The 22523-nt window shown below is 37.4% G+C and overlaps 1 protein-coding gene and 1 long non-coding RNA gene across 12 annotated transcripts in view; one reads left to right on the forward strand and one right to left on the reverse strand.

Moving 5' to 3' along the window:
- LOC104145705 (uncharacterized) overlaps positions 1–6653 on the forward strand; it is a 175423-nt gene extending 168770 nt beyond the window's left edge. The window contains exons 5-7 of the long non-coding RNA XR_011141986.1: positions 538–607; positions 4480–4752; positions 6570–6653. This is a non-coding gene — a long non-coding RNA (uncharacterized lncRNA). The remainder of the gene's footprint in view (positions 1–537; positions 608–4479; positions 4753–6569) is intronic.
- Positions 1–22523, reverse strand: part of LOC104145706 (von Willebrand factor D and EGF domain-containing protein) — a 200309-nt gene that overhangs the window by 59546 nt on the left and 118240 nt on the right. For all 11 annotated transcript variants that reach the window (XM_068949286.1, XM_068949287.1, XM_068949284.1 and 8 more), the window contains 6 exons: positions 19695–19809; positions 16018–16268; positions 14566–14785; positions 8730–8867; positions 6534–6686; positions 4891–5046 (listed from right to left, as the gene is read on the reverse strand). In XM_068949286.1, the coding sequence (XP_068805387.1) occupies positions 4891–5046; positions 6534–6686; positions 8730–8867; positions 14566–14785; positions 16018–16268; positions 19695–19809 (1033 nt within the window). The remainder of the gene's footprint in view (positions 1–4890; positions 5047–6533; positions 6687–8729; positions 8868–14565; positions 14786–16017; positions 16269–19694; positions 19810–22523) is intronic.

Raw genomic sequence — 22523 nt, forward strand, 5'->3', positions numbered from 1 at the left:
CAGATCCGTTGGCATAAATACACATTTTAGGCTGAAGTACACAAAACAGAAATACTGAAACATACTTTACTGAAGAGATGAGTAACTTCCAATGCAAATTCTAAAGATAAATCGTGGCCAGATTTTTAATGGCCTTGAGTCAAAGCGAGGAGCTGGAAGCCATGGCGATGAGAAGCTATGCTTCCAGGTTTCAGAGCCTGCAGAGCTCTGGACCTCACAAGAATCAGGATCTGAGAGCTATTAATACACAGGGGTAAATCAGAAAAATATTTTCTATTTATTTTGTATTTCTGTTACGTCGTCTTTACAAGGATCTCAGACAACTTCACAGGTAATGACTGCAGCTTGAAGCTATTCCTGCCTTGAAACTCATTGCATAAACAATGTCAGGATAGGTTAGTTACTCGGTGCAGAGCATCCTCGGCATGCTGCCAAGTGTGTGCCTTGTCTCTGCGCCTGTCAGTACAGAGATTTTGTAGTTGGAAGTTCTGTGTGTGGTGGGCCTACCTTAACATTTTTTTAAAACCTTTCTTCCAGGAACAATGCTCAGCTTTCTCCATCGGAGTAATATGATTCATTTAGCGGAATCACTTACGATTTACACCAGGTAAGTGAAACTCGAATCTAGGCCTTGATCTTTCCAGTGCAATTTCATCAGTTCTGTTTGATATGAAATGAAAGGAGTCCATTGCGTTCTTCAGTGATTTTTGAAGCAAAATCGTTTGATTGGTTCCAGGCAGTATAAAAGAGGTCTTCACTCCTGGGGTTAGCTTTAGAACTGAAACTGTGGATTGAAGACCAAATCTCTTATTGTATTGTTTTCCAGGAGTTATTTTTCATGGACAGTGATCAATGATGAGTGCTGATAATGACAACAGTGATTTCCAAGTTAAACATTAAGGATATAAAAGTTAAGTATAGTAAGTTCCTCTGACTTTAGACTGAGCACTATATGTTTAAGCAGTCTTTCAATTCAAAACATCTTGTTTTGTTTTTAAATTGACACCTTGATGTTGATCTGACGGTGGTGTAAATGAGAAGGTCAAAGAGGTGTCTCTCATGTAAAATCAAAGTGAATTCAGAAGCATATTCCAGGTACTGAAATAGCGTGAAATCTAGAGTACATAAACATAACATACTGCTGGCAAATACAAAAGTCTATCAAATGCCAAATGTCTACAGTACTGCAAATTAACTGCTGTGGCAGGAATGCCAGCAGCAGTATTCAGAATGGAAAGAGCAGAGCTCCATTACAGAGGTCATAAAATAATCCTTTCCCTCGATCTTCGGCTCCCCAAACTAGAAGAGGCAGAAGGAGCTGGCTCCAAACCATCTTTTATCAGTGATGGATGCAGCACTGCTTTGTCCAGTAAAACTGTTTATTTACTAATAGGAAAAAAATAAATCTTTTCTGATGACACCTACCTCTCTAACCTGCTAGAGAAAGCACAAACAGATGGGTATCTCTGTGACTGTGAGTGATGAAACCAGTCTAGAGAAATAACCAGCAATGTCTGACTAGAGCTAATATTGCAACACGCAGTAACATCACCAGCATGCCACATTAGGACATACTCATTTTCTTTATGCCAAGAATATGACCTATGGTACTGCATGGTTTGATTTAAAAGAATGGCTTTTTCCAGCAAAAAGGTATCAGGTATTTTATAAAAATGCAAAATCTGCTCAGTGAATCCCAGACAGATTTAAATTCCTTAGACTTTCCCCTGTATTGCCAGCAAAATTAAGGGATGCTACTGGTTTTAAAAAAAGCAGGTTACATGCTTTATGGATTTTAAAGGGAAAGAAGTATTTTTTTCATTGTCTTACCTGGAAACAGAACATATGGGAATGTATTTTTAAAAACAGTCATTTCCCTTTATTTGTGAAACTCCATGCAAGTTTTGATACAGGCGATTTTTTTTCCTTGAGGATGTAAATAAAAAAAAATTGCAACAAGCCTAGGTACTTTAAACTTATATAAACTAATGATATAAACCAGTTAAAACATGCAAGTAAGAACAGAATCAGACCTTGACTTGTCAGCAGAGTGAGTACATATAGCTCAGAAACTTATTTGTGGAATTAAAATAGGTGGAATCATTTGTTTGCAATAAGTCTAGTACTTTATCAGAAGATTAAAACCTATCACTTATCAATGCTCAGGAAATGATACTTTTGTTTTTTGTAAATCAAAACTGGAGGACTTTTGGGTGTATTTTCTCATCAAGCACTGACTTAGGAAACAATACTCTTTTACCTTATTTTTCCTCCTCAGTAGTCTACAGGAGCAGTTTGGTAAGATGGGTAATTTAAAGATTTCTGTATGAGAACATTCTTATCCCTTAATCCTTAAATCATAACAATTGAATATAAATACTTGTCAAAAACAGCCAATACAACTACAAAATAGGAATTAGTAAGAGCATTTTTAGATTAAAATTTCTAGAGTTGGAAAGAAGCGACATGTAATCTCAGTACCTTCACAAGCACTGTAGCAGTCTGAAGAGGATTTGTTCTGTTTTTTTTTGAGAACAATAGCATAAGCTACAAGGGAGAGAAACTGTTATTCAAGTAGGATTTAAGAATAATCATAATTCATAATTTACATACAGAAATTGAATTGTAAGTTCATTCTTTTTTTCTTATATCTTCTAATCATCAGCGCTTTACAATACTGCTTGAACTGGTAACCCACACGTGACACTGGTCGTTCTGGTTATAAATTAGGAAATACATACAATTTAAGCAATTGCTTTCATTTCTAAATACTAAAACAAATGAGTTCTCTCATTTAACCTTGAGGCACATGATTTTTTAAATGTTAGTCTTGCCTGTGACATCCAGACATAACAGACATCTTGCATAATGCAAGAAAGATAGAAAATAATGCAATTGCAGTTCCTGAAGTCTTGAAAAATGAAAGCTGTTTTCATCCCTTACCCAGTGGAAAGATTTGTGTGAAATCCCTGAAACTGTGGAGAGAGTGTTTAGCAGTTCCTGTTCCCACTGATGTCAGCAGGACTACTCAGTGACAGGAATTTGAGAAGGACCACCCTCCCTTGACCCCTTGACTTCAGTGTCTAGTTTCAGGCATCTTACTTCCAACGGGAAAAACCAGGCAAGCGTTTTCATTTGTGATTTGAATACTCTGGTTGAAAAGAATATTTGCATCAGAGGACTGAGAAGAGAGATTCTCAGTTTATATAATGACGTGAGTAAATATGAGGTTCTGATGGAACAAAAGGATTGTTTTTCCTTCCCTCCCCAAAGTGCACAAGCTGGTTGCATTTGTAGTGTGAAGTCCTAGGTGCAGCTTGCATATTCCAGAGGAGAAAGAGAAACAACCACCCAGCCTCTGATATATGGCTTGCTTTTGAAAGAAGCATATATTAATTTCAGATCTTGATATTTGGGATATTTGTTAAATCTTGCTTGGAGCTATATGTGAATAGCGTAAATCATAGTAAATGGCACCTACTATCTAAGCTTCCCTTTTTGGAAAACACACAAATTATTTGGTTAATCATTATATAAGCACAGTGTGAGTGTGTCTGATTTACTGTACCAATATCTACAGCTGCAGAATCTGTTCTACGCAGCAGCATTTAAATGACCTTTGGGTATACATTGTATTATACTATTAGCAACAAGGTGCGGCTTTGGGCAATAGTATATGCACAATGATTTGTATTTTTGATCAGCTGCTTTTACAGCTTCACCAAGCTAGAGACCTGTCAATAGCTGACTTTGTGAATCTGACAATCTGAGTAATGCATTGTACATACTTCTTGCTAGACAGAGAAAGAAAAATGTTTGTTTTGGGGCCTTTAAATTCAGAGACCTGGCTAAAATCAATTTATAGTTCAAAGAGGCTGGATGATACCTACATTAAGTGGTAAAATTGCTTCCACTGTGATAGTGTGCATTAAAATGTAACGCAAAGGCAGTAATCATTGGTTTGGAATAGAGTGAGGAGTGATGGTAGGTTTTCAAGTGTTGGAGGCTGGGGAACAATTTGACAGGTTTCAAATCAAGCAAGTTCATCTGGAATACTTCAGAAAAAAATTAGAAGAAAACCAAGGAACCTGACCTAATAACTGCTGTTATTAAGGAGTAAATGTCAGTTTACTAGGTAAATCACTCTGGGCTGCAAAAAGGGGACAACCAGCCAGGCTGTCCTTAGAGAACTGTGTGTTGAACTGTAAGAATTTGTATAGGGAAAGGAAGATCATATGACTGATGAGTGGTTGCTGTCTATTGCCACTTTCTGCCTGAGGTCAGGGCCCAGCTTTTCTTTTATCACAGCAGAAGACCTGTTCTGATGATCAGTCCTTAGAGATTAATGGGACTAGTCGGTTTTCTGAACTCCCTAAGGAAAAATACTACTCAAGCTATGAAATGTTTTAATTATCTGTTGTCTTTAGTTGTTGTTACAGTTGTTCTTACATGACACTTTATTTGCCATCATCTTCACAGGTCACCTTGGGGTTCAGATGCCTTGCAGCAAAAGAATCAAGAGGGCAGAGTGTTATTGGCATGTGTCCTGTTCTGATCTTACTGAGAAGGAAAGAACATGTTTTGGAATCATATGGCAATGCTCTGGCAGAAATACAGATGTGGTGGTTCATAACATCTACTAAGTCCTGATGTGAATAATTCTCTCTAGTGGCAAATGACATGGTGAATCTATTTAATTTCAACTCACAGAGCTAGGTATTCCTGAAATGAGGCTTCCTAGCTGTTCATCAGGTAAGAATGTTCACAGTCAGAACAAAACTCTTCAGTCACTGACTATAAAGTACATGGTATTGTAATGCCACAGTGTTTTACATATTCTTACAGCCTTTTTCTGCAAAACTGTTTAAAATTCCAAAAATCATAAAGTACCTGGTCTGGGAACTTTGGTGCATACTCGGCCATTTCCAAAAAACCCTGCTGGACATCGGCCACAAAAGTATCCAATGTAAGGTGGTTTCCGATCAAAACATAAGACTCCAGGGAAACATGGCCTATTGGCACAGGTGGTAATGTGTGGCAGGGGTGCTGTGTGGCATAAAAACAGAAGGTCAAGCCCTTTTTTGCATTATAATTTCTCAAATCAAATGCATACATAAGATAAGGCATGATTGACTGAACCTGACTAAAGCTTTACAGCGGCTTATATTCTTTTAAAATGTAATTAACGCAGAGTGTTCCCAACCTTGTGCCAAACATTACAATGTCCTGTAGGCACAGCATATCAGAACAGCTGTTTCTCATTAAAGCAAGATTTATTAGTCTTCTAATTACTTGTTTTCAAGTTTATTACTCAAAGTTGTTTGGCATTTATCATGGAGATAGAGAAATTGTAATTTTCAGCATAAGTGAAAGATTAACTGAGTGAGAAACTACATTATTCAGACATCCTTTCATTCTTTTGTGATTAGAAGGTAATCATCAAACTTTGCAGTACACATCCTATACCTTTAAAAATACCTTGTCAACTACATATGTTTCTGATCAAGAAATTATCCTTAATGTGTCAAAGATTGTATGAAAAGAGACTGCTTTAGTTGTCTTAGAACCATGTGCAAAATCAAACACTCTGGTAGTATATAGTATTTTGTCACTTATGATGTCACTAAATAGCAAGTGCATATGAACTGCCTGGGAAGAAGTTTTTAAGGGTGTCAAGAAAGAGAACAGATGAATAAAATGTTAATAATGGTTGTAGATCTTTTTTAATTGTCTCCAGTGAGGTCTATATCATGATTCTCAAGTATTTCCAGCATTATTCTTGCACCTTGCCTACAAAAAATATGATGGATGCCTGTAAGAGGCGTATTCTGGTTAGATCATGACTGACCTGGCACAGATAAACAGATCAAGGTGAGAAAAAACTAACATTTTCATTTACATGTGCCCTACATAAGAAACATTTCCCGTCTCGATTCTTCCACTCCATGCTTTCACTAGAAAATCAACAAAAAATGTCATACTGATTAGAACTGGGCCTGCATAAGATTTATGTGACTTTCCATATTAGAAAGTGCTTGATGCTCCTACTCCCATTGCACTTGCTGCGGGCACAAATGTTCTGGGAGAAGCAGGTGCCACAGCCATGTTCATACTTTAAGAGTCAATCTTTGTTTATGGTCAAAACTCAGTTCTCGTCCAGTGACTTCCAGTGCAATGCTGAAATAAAATGTCAGCTACACTTGGTTGTGGCAAGTTCCTGTAAGCTGTCGTTCCTATTATCTTGCAGTACATTAATCAGTAGGATTGGGAGTGGTTTTGTTCCTTGTTGGAAGCAACGAGATCTCTATGTGAGCCTGACTACTGTAATTGCTATTACTCTAATAGCTCTCTTCCCATGCAGCAGTAATGCACGGTGTGATGTATTGAGGGGTTTTGTTTTTGTTTTTTAGCTCTGTCTTACTGATATGTTATAAGCAGTTAGCTTCTGTTTACTGTTAAGATGGTAAAATGTATGCTTTCTGAATACATAAACTGCAACATCTGAAAGAAATTTTGTATCATTGTACACCTACCGCGTGTATCACTTATGTTAATATTCTTAATTACAGGAGGATTCTTTGCCTCTAAGGGTTGCACTGGACGTTCAACCTCAGTCGTGTTCAGATCACCTTTGCCATCGTAATTGTCAGTGATGGAACCTTTTGTAATGTCAGCAGCAAGCACAGCTGTAATAAGACAGTATGGAGACAAGGAAACAAAGTATTAAGAGCTTAGATGTGACTGATGATGAAAACAAATGGTAACAGCAAACCAGATAACCTGACATAAGTTTATTCTAGAACTCCACCATCAAAAAAACAGATAAATCAGATGAGTCAGCTGCTGAAATGCAGGAAAGCTTTGACACAAATACAGAAAAAAATACTATGCTCAAATTCACTAAACTTAAGTCATCTGAAAGACATACTTAATATGCACAGTGGTCTTTTATTGAGCTACGGCTAGGCAGTGTGGTTACTTGCACGAAGATGCTACGCTGCATGCTGGGACCTGTGGTCTGTCTGATTCCTGCTTCTCCTTGAAAACTTCCCTCTGAAAACTACATTGTATATGTATGTTGGCTTCAGTTAGCTCAGCTGTCAACTTTGTACACTGCAAAATGCATGTACTAAGTATACATGGAAGTAAAGGGGAAAACTGATTGTTGGGGATGTTAAAAAATATTAATTCTTGCCTAAATTTAAGAGAATTTCTCAAAAGAATTTAGGGATTGTAAACTGTACATGGATATATGTTGTGAGGTAAACAGCTATTGCTCCGGGTCTCTTGGCTCTTTGGTACTCTTACAAAAAAGCTTGAGATTTACATTAAACAATGCAATGAGCTATAGCCCTCTATAATAGCTATAAAATTGGTTCAGTTTTGTCCTTCTGCTTCCTTGGGGATGCCTTTCCATTTGCTTCAACAAGGGAAGTATGAGCAGGTGTGTTCAGTCTCAGAACAGAGAGTAGCAGAACAGTGAAGAATGATTTGTATTATATTTTGGGTGGAAAAGGAAGCACTCAGAGGCAATAGCTACTTCACTTGTTTCTAATCAATGTGCATTTCAAAAGTAAAGAAATGTTTCTATAATTAAAAAAACACCTAAGGAGAAGTTAATGATTTTTCTGATATATTTTGAAAAAGGGCATAACTTTGTGTATCTGAATATCCTTCTGTTATTAGTCACACTAGCTACAAAAACACACATTGGAGATGCAGACACAGAATCAGCTTTGGAATGACTCAATGTTACCATCTAAGAGTAGAGAAAAAACATTTTTGTACAGACATTTGCAATGTGACGGAGGGATATTCTGTAAAACTGGCAAAGGCAACAGTGAGTCTTTTTACATCAGATTTTGTTTTCTTTTGGTCATCGATACGAGGAAAATTTAATATCTGCGTAGTTCATATCTGTATTTTTTGCTTTTTGGATTTATTTGGGAACACTAACAAACAAAACACAAAACACTTCAAATAGTGATTTTCTTCTCTTGTAGACCCACTGTTATTTTTAGTGTATACAACTGAAAAAAGCAGAAGCAGAGGGAGTGTGAACAGGCCACATCCTGTGCCCCTGAAGGATCTCAGTAGTGCATAAAGTCACTGTCAGCCCCCTACTAAAGCGGCTGCTGAGGACTACCCTAACAGCAAACACTGAGCAGGTTTAAAATTGTTCCTGGCCTTTTCCTGCACTAGTTAGGAACTCCGTGCCAAACATGAGCTTAGCAGCTAAGGATTGCATCCTCTAACAAAAATATATCTCAGGCATGGAGGTGAAATTCAGGTATATGTGAAGGACTTGCACATGGACCTTCTTCCTCTTACACTATGTGCTGCTCGCACAGCAGTCACCCCAAACAAAAGTAATACTGTAGGTGTTTCAGAGGTGGTTCCCCAAGTAGTTGTTAGTGGAGGATATATTTTGGAGCAAAATACTCAAGAACTTACGCAACATTATTGGCAAATTGTGTAGCTGGCATCTGGAAAATACCTTTTTGTATGCTAAGGTGTTCCATTCTAATCAAAATGAAACTAACCTACAGTGAAAAATAGCAAAGAGAGACCAATTTGCACATACCCTGATCAATAGAACATGGTAATAGTCTGGTTAGTGTATTTAAAGATCCAGTCTTGAAATGAGTGGCAAAATGCTCATTATAGCTAATAGAAGAAGAATTGGACCATTTTTTTTCCCCATCTGTTAAATCATGCAAAACACTTACATTTGCAAGTTTTACCATTTCCCTCCATCCCAGGGGGGCAAATCCCACATATATATGATCCAAAGGTGTTCATACAAAACACTCCAGGAAAACAAACGTTCTCTTCACATTCATTCCTGTCTTCTTGACAAGCAAGCCCTGTGGCAAAAACAAAGAGGAGGTAAATAATCGGGAAAGATTCCCTGTTTATTCCTCAGCTCAAATGTTCAAGCAGATTGAGGTTTACCCCTCAACTGCAAGCTCATTACAGGGTATATCATTCATGTTAGTGCCACATTCCCCACAGTCTCCCTTAAACCTGGTTTTATCTCACTGTTTATTACTGTCATTATTGGCACCAGAAGTGTTGAACTTGAGACTACTGCTCATAGAAAACTATGCATATTAAAGAAATGATTTCCCCTGCATTTCACATCTTCACTGCTACTTTTGTTTTATTGTTTATGTGAGAATTTTGTCATACACTTCAAGAGCCAATGTCACCATTTTGGCTTTAGGAGATTGAGAGCTGTGTACTGGCATTCTGTGCTTCTCATTTCTGTGCTCATTTCTAGCAGTTTATTGTATGCCAACCTGATTGATAGAGTCTAGTAAATTTTACCGAATAGTCTGATTCTTAAAAGTAAGATTTTCCTATTTAAAATCAAAATTTGGAGAACCATTCTGAAAATACCTTTAATCCACAGTGCTTGTGTTCAAAAGATAAGCTACTATAGAATTTGAATCCAAAACAAAATGTCTGGGCTATTACTGATTTTGGAAATAGGCTTTTAAAAAATTCCTTGAAGTAACTGATATTCAAACTTACAACTCTGGATGATATGGATGGCAAGCTGACCCAACAGTTAAAATGACTATCTGGTCAGCAAGTGATATAGAGAAATCAAATACAGTGTTGTTAAATGCTCCCTCAGGCTTCAGATATGCCTGCTGCTGTCTCTGTGCATTTGAGAAAACTTGCCTGGCTCTCGCTGATTACCAGAATACGCAGTCCTGATAGCAGTTCTTAAACTAGCCCATACCACTTCTATTAAGGCATGCTCTTTATCCCTTGCAGGCATACATGAGGAGACTGGGACACTTGCTGGAAAGTCCAGGCACCTGTTTCAAGGCATAACTTAAGGTAGGGAGGGAATGACTTGTTGCATATCAGACATTCAGCCTTATCGTGAAAGAAAATTTAGGGAGAGAAGAATATTTTTTCTTCAAAGTAGAGATTTATTACAGAATGATGAAATGATTATTATTCATCTCCTACAACATCAGCTTCTTTCAGTGCTTCAGCATCTCAGATAGATAACTTCCACTTGTCCTTTTGGGTTAAAATAGCATCTCCGTATAAGAAACTCAAAGCTAAATCTCTCTTGATTGAGCTGTCTTAGAAAAACTAGTGCCTTCACCTTCTCATGCCTGTTTTGTCCTGTGAAAAAAGAAAGAACAGCAGAACAAAAGCTGTGGCCCTTTTCTGGTGCCATCTCAGGCTAGGTTGTCCTGGTTAAGCCGCCTTCTTGCTTACGAAAGTGTCCCTTCTTGTTTCACGTAAGTTAAACATCAGCTAGGATTGCAGGGATTATCTATCTTTCTTTCCACTTGTTACACTTTTGGGTTACTAGTTCTGTTGTATAATTTAATTAGCACATTTATAAGATCAGGCTGCTTCTCTGATAAAATTTTCTGATGACACATTGGGAAATCAATAGACATCACATTATAGCAATATTTATGTGAATTACCCTCTGATTAGATTCGTGATTATTTTCTTTCTCTGAGTATTATGTAAAGACTAAACATGATACCACAGACAATGAAAGTAGGAATGAAGTGCCATGTTGGAGTAACAACAGCCTCCTCGCTCCCCTCTCCTCCCTCCTACACACTCTCTGTTTTACAGGGGGCTATCTTTAAAATCTCAAAGATGAGAGAATTACAAAAAGGCAAAGGACCATCATAAATATGAAGCTAAATAAAAAAATCCACTCATCTGACTTTTGTAACATAAAGGTGGAAATATGTAAGCACTTAATTTCAGTCTTAAAGAGATTTAATTGAAAACAATATTTGATCAATTTTGGCATAATTGTAATCCAGCAGAGGCTGAGGACAGATATTTGGAAAGTCTGAAACTAGACTGAAGGATGCTGAAGAAGCCGCGAAAATGTGTAGAAAGCAGTCTGCAACAAGAAGTGTGAATTACTATGTTTGCATGACCTCCAGTGCACTGCAGCACAAGGGAGTCTTAATTCTCTTGGCATTGCTACAATACAAATAAAAATAATAGGAAAAAAGATCTTCAGGTTTCTAGGTTGAAACATCTGTTTCTGTGCCAGCTCTATTTCCTTGTCTCTGCATGGGAAGTTGGCTGAGAAGATGAAGTCCTTTTATGCCTAGAGAGGAACTGACTATTGGTAGATGCAGAAAACAACTTTTTGACTGTGTTCACATTAAGTTGACTCTAAAACAAACTGTACCTAAGTTTGAATCCCATTGAGGGATTTATGGTTTCTATATACTATGAACAAATCTTGATTTGTTTGGTTTCCTGCAAAGTAAAATGAAATTATAGCCCCTTCCTTTTTCCCCCATGATTTTATATTAAATGCATCCATGATGAAAAAAAGAATGAGTTTGTGATTAAGATACAGTTTTCAAGGATGAGTTCTGTGCTCAAGCAGATGGTATTCTTGCTTTCAGTGGCCATAAAGAAGAAACAATAGAAATTTTCATTAATAGCGTTGAAGGAGAATGAATGAAGCTTTGAACACACAATGAAATAAACATGTAGAAATCTCTACAGAAATTCAAAGTATTAATAAATCTGGAGTCATCATTCTCTCTGATTTTCCAATGGCTTTTGTCCCTGCATTGTTCCCATTCATACATTATATACTTATATTCCCTGAGATACTCCGATGCACTTGGATTGCTACTATTTAGCAACACATTGTGTTCCCTGTGTTTCTTCTCTTGCAATGGTGTTTGGGAAGCTCTCAGAAGAGTTAATGTTTTTTTTTTTTCCTACTATGTGTTCACTACCATTTGTAAAGATTTGATGCTGAAATGGTGTTGTCACTTGAGCAGTATAGTATTGCCTTCTCATTAGGCTATTGATGGTTTTCTGGGGAATTGAGACATAAACACAACATCAAAGATGAGCTTTTATTCTCACAGAACTTGCCCTGAAGTAAAATCATCTACCTCCCAGCTGGCTTTCAGCTCCACTTGCTTATAATTTTTCACCTACTATTAAAACTTTGAGAGGTATTCCTGTTTCCGTCAATCATATCTTTATTTTGTTGTTGTTTATTTTGTTGTTTTGTATTTTAGTATTTTGGACCAGGGAAGCACAGCAAAAAGAATACACATTTATTTAAATTTGACAAGAAATAAAGGGATCAGGAAAACTTATTTTTGGGGGGGTTGTCAAGATATCCTACACCCTTATCTTCAGAGTCATATTTGTAGCTGTATGTTACTTTAAAATATGTTATTTTTAAGTGTTGGCTATTTCATTCTCTACTGTTCTTTTAAGAATGAGAACCACATTTCTGAAAATGTCCATGTGAATTTATAAACAATGCATTGTAATTACAGTTGTTTTCAGCTTGATTTCAGTCCATCTCTATGCAGTTCTGCAGAAACTGAGAAAAAGGGCAGCAGCATGAAACTGACAGAGAAGATCAAGAAACAGTAGCAGATCCACCGAAAATATTAATCCATGGAATTATATTGCTTTCTATTCATTTAATCCACCTCCTTGTAGGCAATGAAGAATTATTCCTCATTGTCCAAATGTTTAATCAAGAACATCCTAAAAGATTCCCACATTTCCCTGTTCTCATAGGAACGTTATTTCTGGGAAATTCAAGACAATGAAGTTCTACATAAGTGTGGGTTTTTTTTGGGATGTTTATATTTTGATCAAACTTTCTGTTTCTAAGTTTTTAAACTTAGAAACTAATTTTAAACTTAAATATTTCTCGATCCTTAGAATCTCTTGTGGCATGTACCACTCTGGATACTAGCACCCTTTTGTTGTGTGCAGAATTACTAAGAGTCTATACCATCTAGGTACCATGTAGGTCTTTTGGACCGTGTTTCTGAATTCTCAATTCCCAATCATTTTTACTTTTAATTTCTGCTGGAATTCTACAGGTAATGAAATCTAAAGTAGTTATCCCATCTGACAGAACAAAAAAGGTTTCAGGAATTGCTGAAGGAGAGAGAGGCTATTTTTTTCCTATATAACCCCACTGAGTAAAAGTTGTTCATTGTTTTTTGTTTAAAATTGAAGTTCTTGCATATATGCAGTATATGCAGCAATAGTTCTGTGCGTCTGAGGCGACTTCTCGCTTTTTCAAAGTTATAGCAGCATACAGCAGCAAATGTTACGGGTCTCATGAATTCAGGTGTGCTTTCATATGGTAGGGTTTTTTCAGTAGGTTCAGGTACTGAAATCTGAGCTCAGCTTAAGTTATTGAGTTTTATGGGCTTTTTCCTTAACTTTTACTTTGAAATGATTGCGATCCAAGATATATTTTAACACAGTTTCAGTTAGCACCTTTCACTCTGGGAAGACTGATTTGGATCTGACGTGAATGGATAGTAACACAATGTCATTACTTTCTAGTGACTGTTCAGTGGCCTTGTTCGAATGAATGGCTTTTGTTTTAAGTGGCGCTGATGTTAGCAGCCCTGGCAGAAAGGCGGAGGAAGGAATGAGGATGCGTGCTGGATATAATGTCAAACTCAGACTAAGTATAAAGCTGATGTTTGCCTTCCTTCCATTTTAGCTCCCGCTTGACGTACAAATTTCTGGCTTACTGTTAACAATAGGGGACCCTGAATAGACTACTATACCAATGAAACATAATTGCTTCAAAGGAAAAGGTGATATCAGTGACTGTCAAGATGGAGCCATTATTCAAGGTGATCATGCAATTTGATTGGAAAGCTGTGAACAGCTAGAAGCCTACTTAGGCAGTCTTCAGCAGATGAAGTCTGATGAAGTAAGCATAGCCCTACATACACATTGACATTGGGAACTGAGCTAAGCTACTCGCACACACTGACAATATAAATTGCATGAAAGTTGCATGCAGTCTCTTTCTCTTGATGCTTCCAATTTTTATGCTATTCTTGATTACACTGTATCTTGCATCCAGCTCTCTTATCTTCACTGCATTTTGTTCTCTAACTCTTCTTCTTCTTGCTTTTCATTTTGCATTCCTTGACAAATCTTTTGGTGCAGTGATCATCCCTCTTCCTTGCATCTCTTAATACTGTGGTCAGCCTTGTCACTCTTATGTGTCTGACAACTCAATGGTCTTGTACTTTTCTAAGGCTTAAACTTAATGAAGATTCAAGGAGGACTAAATGACAGTTTATTTTTACATATATTCCATATCTACCTCTCCTTTCTATACCTGCAAAAATCATTCATTTCCAGTTTGGTTCCTTGGCTTAGTTTAGTAAAATCCATTGGAGCGCAAGAGTATCCTGGAACTTCCCTCTTTCCTCTTCTACTCAGTTTTCTCCTGGCTCATCTCATCAATGGGCAACTGGGAAATGAGCAGGTAGCAACTGAGATCAGAGTGGTTCACAGCATCCTTGAATGGTCGTTTCAGGATCATAGGACTCTAGGTCAATTTTTCTTCCTTGAGCATGGATAGTTAAATAGCTGTTTTTACACATCGTCCCTCTGTTTAAAGCTAAGGCATGGGAGCAGAAAGGGAGATGTATATAGCCCATTTGACAGATGCTTGTGGTCATGCTGCACTCTAAAAAACCTGAAGCACAATCTCCGGTTAAATTAGAGATGGAAACAGTGATATGTTACCTTCCAAACCAGGGGGACATTTACAGATGTAGCTGTCCACACTGTCCACACATGTTCCACTTCCGCATGGGTTTGATTTGCAGTCATTAATATCTTCCTGGCAAAATTTTCCATCAAATCCGTTTGGACATAAGCACAGATATTCACCAAGGCCTGGAGGGAATTTGATATTGGTAACACATGTTCCACCATTGATGCAGCTGCAGGGCTTCACTAGAACCTGAGGAGGGCAAAATGGAGTCGTAGTAAGATTTTTCTGAATAATCACAGTTGAGAGTTATTTTGTTACCCTTTAGGGAAGGACAGATTTACAGTACAAATACATTATACAGTATTACAAAAACTTAATTCTAACCAATTTCCTTTGTCTAGATAGATGATCTCACACTCAGCATACTTACTGTGACTGAAAGCTTGACTTTAAAGGGATTTCTTTTTATCATTTATGGGCACATTCTAACTTCTTGCAAGAAAAAAAAATTCCTATGTGCTATAATAGCAATTGCTACACGGTATCTGAGGGCAGGATTTGTTCCTTATTCTTCAAAGAAGAAATGAGAAAACTCTTCTCTTTGCTTGCCTGCATATCCTCCTTACTGTTTTTGCCATTACAGATGGCTCCCAGACAGGAACATGACTGTGGCATTCCTTAGCTAGTCTCTGTTTCAAGGAAGAGGTCTGTAGTTATGTTACCTATTAACAAGGACAGCATTTCAACAGATTTGAATATCTGCATTATTGCATCACATTAAACATAGATCTAGCTTGAAATCTTCCCATTACAATGATATCTAGACTCTGGTTTCTCCTTTGCTGTGTGGGTTCAGCAGATTGGTATTTTTGATGACAGTTGTTTGAAGAGTAAAGATTTGAATCTTTAGCAAAAAATACTACTTTTCCTCACAAAAATGCTCTTGTGTCAAGAGACTGCATCCCACTTTATTAGCTCGTGCTATCACAGGATTAATGCTAGGCTATACAATAAAGACAAAGCAATGCACAGGCTCTGCCAAGAAACTTAAACTGCGGAGTAATGATATAAGAGCAAGGCACCCTCTAAAAATATCATTGAGAATGAGTTATAATCTCCCTTTTATAGCTAAAACTTGGTCTTTTATGTTATATGCTTTTTTGTACAATCCAAATGCAGAATGTGAATTTTAAAGCAGATTAATGAACCATTAACAGGCTCTGCAACAGTGTTCTTTCAAACAGCAATCAATAGCACTCTCTCTTGTTTGCTGCATATATAGTTTCTATCTTCTCAGAGATACTTATTCCATTAATTGATCATTATTGCTATGCTGGGTAATATACATTTACAAGGAAATAGCTGAAGTCTTAGTTTTTAAGACAGTAACGAATTATGAACTCTAGTGACAATTGCACTAAAGCGATGACATGATAAACAGGTTTGTTTTGTTTTTTGGTTTAAAGCGTTCATTTTCTTACCTCAATAGAGTATCTGCTCTGTGCATTGCATTCATCTGACACAGTGAATTCAAAGGTCTGCATTTTTTCTGAATCAACTTTCCAGATGAGAAGGCCAGCAGGAGAGAGCCTGGCATCCTGAGGCCCAGCCTCTAAGATGAATAGCACAGCTGACCCTTCCGGATCCACTGCTATTAGCTGGTAAACAAAATTCTCACCAATAAACGTCAATAGCTGGCTGGAGGGGGCTTGGAACACAGGAGGTAGGTTGTCTAAACAGCAAAAACGAAGCCATGATTACATAAATTCAAGTTTCTCCCTTGTAAACATTCACAATGCAGGTCTTCGTAGGAGTGTTCTTAATGGAAAAGGTACAGAAATATCCTGAGACTGATGGAGGAAGTAATTTAGATGTTAGAGGCTGCAAATAGCTTTACCAGAAACTGTAGTTTCTTCCTCCTGTTTTTCTCCTCTCCCATATTGAGCTTCTCTCCTGTAGTGAACTTTACTTTTGATGTGTTTCTGATACATGAGAGAAGAGCGGACATGACTTCCATAACCTCCCACTAGTCTGCCTCCCCTCATTCTTACTAAAACATTAATTGCATCTCTAATAGTTATATGTGTAAGTTTATTCTGTCTACCACTCAATTTATCTGTCTATCTAGAAGTAAGTAAATAATTCTCAAAATGATGAATGAGAAATGAGTTGGGTGGGCAACTCAGGGGGAAAAGAAGTAAGTTACGTAACTGTTCCGTTGAGTAGATTCTACTGTCACACAGGGGTAGTAGTTAAGCCAGAGCAGTTTGACTGAATTCAGTCAGACACTTCAGGAATGAAGATCTTCTCAGTGCCAGTACAGGTACGTCAGTGATGCAGGGACTGTAGTGCATATCCTGTCACTATTGTCATTGTTATTCTTAGTGGTGGTGGTGTTTATATTCATTATTTCCTTAATGAAGATGAAAGCCCAATTGTACTTGGCTTTTTTATAGTAAAGACAAACGCTGCCTGAAGACACTTAAAATATAAATAGCTAAGGAAGACAAAGAGGAGAAAAGAAGTATTACATTTTAAAATTAAAGAAAGATCAGTTGAGTACCCTGAGGAGATAACAGCTCTGTGCAGGGCTGGGAATTTCATCTCAGTGACTTAAACCTCCTCAGTCTCAAGCCATCTTTCCGTTCTTTAACCATCAGTACAAATTAACATGTATTGATATTTTAAGGAATCTTCTCATAGAACATAATCATCCATAATTTTGTTTAACTTAAACCTTTTTACTTCCAAGGATTAATTTCAAGCCATACTCTAAAACTATGAACAATATATGTGTTCTCATAAAGACTGCGTGTGTCTTTGCAATATGCTTTTGGGAAGTTATCATTAGAGTTTTTTTGTGCATGCATATCCATTTCTCAGGTTTTGCTTTCCATAGCTTGTCTCACATTATGCAGTTATTTATATGTGTCTCTCTACTCATTGCTGCTGGGCTATCAGAGCTTTCGAAACTGCTTGTCCAGCAGATTGTCACGGCGTAACTGCTGAAAGCTTCCATCTATTAATTTACCTGTTACTTCACAAACACTCAAACCGTGGAGCCCATAAAGCTTGTGCCAAAAGTAATCAATGAAGTGTTCAGTGGGTATGCATTTACAGATAAACGCAAAGGTGTTAACGGGATGGAGGATTACAAGGAGTTATAGGCACAAAAGAACATAAAATGAGATGCTCTTAAAGCAGTCTGTGAACAAGAGTGTTTTTAATTACTCTTGAGGTGTTCTTTGCATTCAGGGAATATATACGGACTCACAGTTGCTGCACTACTTTTAAAAGGTTCTCACAGTTTTGAAAACAAGTCTGATGAACCCTTTCACTTTGGTATTTTAAAATTTTGAAATTATTGAAATCTGAACCATAATTTGTTCCAGATTGTCTAAATCATTTCTAGCCTTATGGAATTTCAAACAAAATGCAGTTTTTGTCTTTTAAGTCATTTTCTGACCTTTAAGATGAAACTGTCTCAGTATTAGTAACTGTCTGTCTGTATAACAATAAGGATCAGCTCATCCTCAGAGATAATACTGCTGTGGCCAATACAATACAAGGATATTGTGAGTCAGAGAGGAAATCTCTCATTAAACTGGACTACGTCCTTAGAGGAAAAAAACACATACTTTCAGGCACTGAAACTCTTCAGGACTGACTTACCCTTAGACATTTTAACTACTCATCCAAGTAAAATGCAATGATATTCTTAGCTAACCAAAGCTTGCGATGGATCTGCCTAGACCTTTTTCCAACAGTGGGTTTTAAATTCTGAAAGCCAGATTTTTTAGGACATAAATTAGACATTTATGTTTTGAAATAAAGAAATTTCAAAATGACTAAGTCGGAACAGAAATAAAAAGGACTCATGAACAGCTCTCTCCCTTCCCATCGTGCTGCTGTTTCCTAGCCTAGTTTCAGGCAACTTTTGACTTTGTGTGTTAGTGTCAATTGTCTTTTGGGTCCTTTCTGGTCCTTCTCAAGTGTCTTTCTATCACCTCTTAGACTGAGTGTGCCTGCTCACTGCTTCTCTCCATGGTGTCTCCACTTGAGCTATAGATTCCAGCCACTGTGTTACAGCTCTCTTGTTGTTTCTTCTCCTATACATTGCACTCTCTAAAAGCCTCTCTCCCTGAGCATTCCCAGTTTTTCCCCAAGGAAAAGAGCAGTCTTCCTCTCCTTCCAGAAGGGTCCTGCTGACCTAGTCACTCGAAAGGAATATAAAACTGTGAACAAGCAAAGCAAACAGGTCCTGTCATTCCCTCTATACCTCTGTGCATTTTACTTCTATTTACAGGACCTAAAAGCACAGAAAAACTCTCTCTAGAATCAACACATGAATATTTACGTAATAGCCGTGTTATAATCTTTATACTGACCAGATATAAATGTTCTCACATGTGTGGGGAGGCGCACTGTGAAGATAATGCTGCTAGAAACATGGATTATCTGTAAAACAAGCTGTAAATAATGGCTGTTGTTTACATTGGGGATGTAGCCATAAAAAAGGTTTGCTTATGGCCTTAGCATTCAGGAGGTGCTTCAAAAGGCAGGCTTCTCCGCCACTCCTGGCGTGAAGGGCTGCAGAAAGATCCTTTAGGTTTTGTAGCAATCAATGTAATGATTGGCTGATTCTTATCACTTGGACTCCCTGCCAAGCCAAGACCTTTTATGCAGCACGTCTTAGAATTTGGGTCAGGGAAAGACAATAATTCTTTCAGATACCCAAAACATAAATTAGTGTTTTAAAAGCAGTGTTTTCCCCAAATTGTTCCCTTACCTGCAATATGATCAGAGCTGTATTTAGGGTCCATCAACCTTGAGCTGACAGATATGGGCCCTGCATAGGGCATTGGCATGTGAAAATTTTCTTTTTAAGATGTAACTTTGGTTTTATTAATTCAAAGTTTATCAGGTTTCAGCCGGAACAAGATATGTGCCCCAGGTGCATAGTGCACATGGTGCAGTACTTCTTCCTTCTGTTTAATCTGTATTTCTGGGGCACCCAATTATTCCCGCTAGAAACAGTCATACACACACAGTGTGTAGGATAGGTCCGTGCTAGCCACATGAAGGAACTGTGTATTTCACAGGCTGAGTACTAAATCTCCAGCTAAGTGCTTCCAAATCTTAGAAAAAGCTATCTTACTTTCATTAATAGACCAGGCGAACTTAGAAACGTCAGGTTCACAGAGAAGACAAGGACTGGTAGGGCTTGACTCCCCTTCACCATAGCAAAGTCCATCTATATTACAAGTGTTTTCCTGCCAAAAAAAGGAAATAAAAATGAGTGGGAGGTGCAGGCAAGGAAAAAAGAAATAAGAAAGATAAGAAATTAGAAGTTAATAATAGCTGGAGATGAGCAGGAACTCGCTTGTCTCTTGAAACAATGAAATAGTAGCAGTTTAAATGCTAGCATTTTCTCTCAGGGAGAAGACAAGAGACGGAAGATGTCGCATTGATGAAACGTAAGAGTTTTCCAGTTTCAGTGTGAGATCCTTGTAGCTGTGAGTGTTTTATCTTAGGCTACTTGGAGCGTTGCTTGTCAGTATGTCAAAGAACATACATTTTTTTCATTTCAACACTTAAGCAGTGTATGTGATTGTTACTACCAGCTGTGACTACTAATGTGATTATTCAGTAACACTCAAAAATAAGCTTCATGAGATTAACAAAAACTGAGATTGGCTGAAAGCTCTGTTTGAAATTTTGGAATTCTCTTCCTATAACAAAATTATTGCTGGAGGCTTTTCAAAATACAAAAAAGCAATGAGATAAAAGCAGAGTAAAGAACTGTATTTGATTTTAGGCTTCCATAAGATTATCATGAGCAATGGCTAAACATTGATGGTGCTGTTGGAGAGTTATGCCTTTCTCTTGTGTTGGGGCACATGGGCAGATGGGACTTCATCTGGCATTGCAGCTTGCTGAGAAACATGGAAACTAGGAAGGCAGGTGATGTCTCTGCTGTAGCGGGACAGCAGGAGAGAGAAGCTACTGGGGCCTAAAGTCATCTTGCCTTTTTCCTCCCTTGAGTAGATACTAATTTCAAGTGAAATCCCACAACCATTGGAGAGCTCATACAGCTCCCTTGAAATATCAGATTGCTTGAATTTCTCTACTATTGGTAGATAAAATAGCTATACTAAAATTAGCACAAATCTACCTACTTGCGCTGTAATCAAACTCTGGCTGCAGAGTACATATATTCACAGACTCCCAGCCTAGACATAAGGCTGCCTTCTGCTTCCTTGATCCTACTGAAGCCTAAAAGATTTTTCCGAGACTGACTTGTGCACTGAATCTTGTGGTTTCTAAGTACTGTTTTATTAGTTTCTCAAGCTTCTTTTGCAATGTATGTTAGGTAATATTTGAAATTATACCATCTTAAGAGTACTGGCTAAGGTAAAGAAACAAAAAGGACTTTCATAATTGTCCCCAAATGATAGACCACCACAGATCTTCAATATTAAAATTTGGATGTTAATTAGATTTTATTACGCTGTTGTTTTCAAAGGAGCTAGGCTTTGTTCTGATAAAAAAAAAGATGCTTTTTTTCTGATCTGATAATGTGGTAGAGAATGGGCCCCATAAAAGAGGAACACAAACTGTGAAATGGCCTGATATAAAATATCCTCTAATTGAAACACCTTTTCTGAACACAATTTAGGCATTACAAAGTAATGTTATAAGAGGGGTAATTAGACTGTGGTTTGATGCAACTGGAAGCCTAGTTCAAATAGACCCTTGAAGCGTCTTAGAAGTTATTGTAATCCCTAGAGAACACCAGCATAGTGAGAAAACATATATGTTTCTGAGTTTTGAAAATGTAAGAATAAGAAAAGCCTTTGACAAAAAAACCCCCAAAACTAGCTTTAATAGAGATAGTTATATGACATAATTATTTTAATCTGAAATTTAGGTGGTTTGGCCCTCGTTTGGGCCTGTGCAATAATTTCTATTCACTGACTTACTTGAAAAAAATGTGAATTTTCATTTTGTTTGGCAACTAGTATGTTACTGCAGTCAGTGCAACTTGGAAAACTATTTTTTCCTGTTAGTGTTAATGAGGACAGTGAGGCAAATGAGTTAGATATACCTGATTAATCTTTATTTTCTAAAAATGAAAACGGATGCTCTCTATTTGTATTTGCCTCAGGGTAGGAAAGCAGGAATGGGGCATTAAAGTGTTCTCACCCAACAGCCGTTAAAAGTATGCTGTAAACCCCACTGAAAAATAGTGTAGTTGTGTAATACAGTCCTCTAGAAAATAAGGGGAGTTTTTTAGGAAAAGGGGATGTTACACTAATATGTCAGTTATTAGAGTATGCGAGGAAACAGAGAGATACAGTATTCTCCAGGCACTTAACTAGCATGTTGGCAGTTTAAAATGCAGCACTAGGCTTTGGTTACAGTTTTGAATCTGTCGTAGTACTATGCATTTGTACTTAGCAGTATTTAATGTAAGCAAGAGTGTTTATATGGCCTCAAGAGTATTTTCACCTGACAAAAGTTGTGTAGCATGCATCTTAGTATACCTCTTGCTAAGGCAGGAAACAGGTATAGAAATGATGTACCTTACAGTTACAGTACTTTCTCAAACAGACTAAGAATTCCCTGAAAGGTAAAATAGCTTACTAGCAGAGACACTTCAAAAGTGAAGGTAAGCTACCTTTCAGGAGAGAATCCTCAGTCCTATTTACTTCCATTAATATTTTCAAGTATAAATTTTATCAACCGTGTTCTTCCTGGAAATGTCAGTCTAATAAAAGTCCATTATAAAGCGTACTTTATCAGGTACTCATACCACACAGAAAAAATAATAAAAAATGCAGAGAGGAAATTGTGAAAGAGAGAAAAGAAAAGTATTAGATCATGCAGCTGACCTATGAAATAGATTTTCCTCTTCTGGAATAGGTGCTGTGCACAGTACATCAAAGGGAGGTAGAGGGCTAAGGAAAAGATGAATGATCCATAT

This window comes from Struthio camelus, chromosome 6 (assembly GCF_040807025.1).
Source record: "Struthio camelus isolate bStrCam1 chromosome 6, bStrCam1.hap1, whole genome shotgun sequence".
Lineage (NCBI taxonomy): Eukaryota > Metazoa > Chordata > Aves > Struthioniformes > Struthionidae > Struthio > Struthio camelus.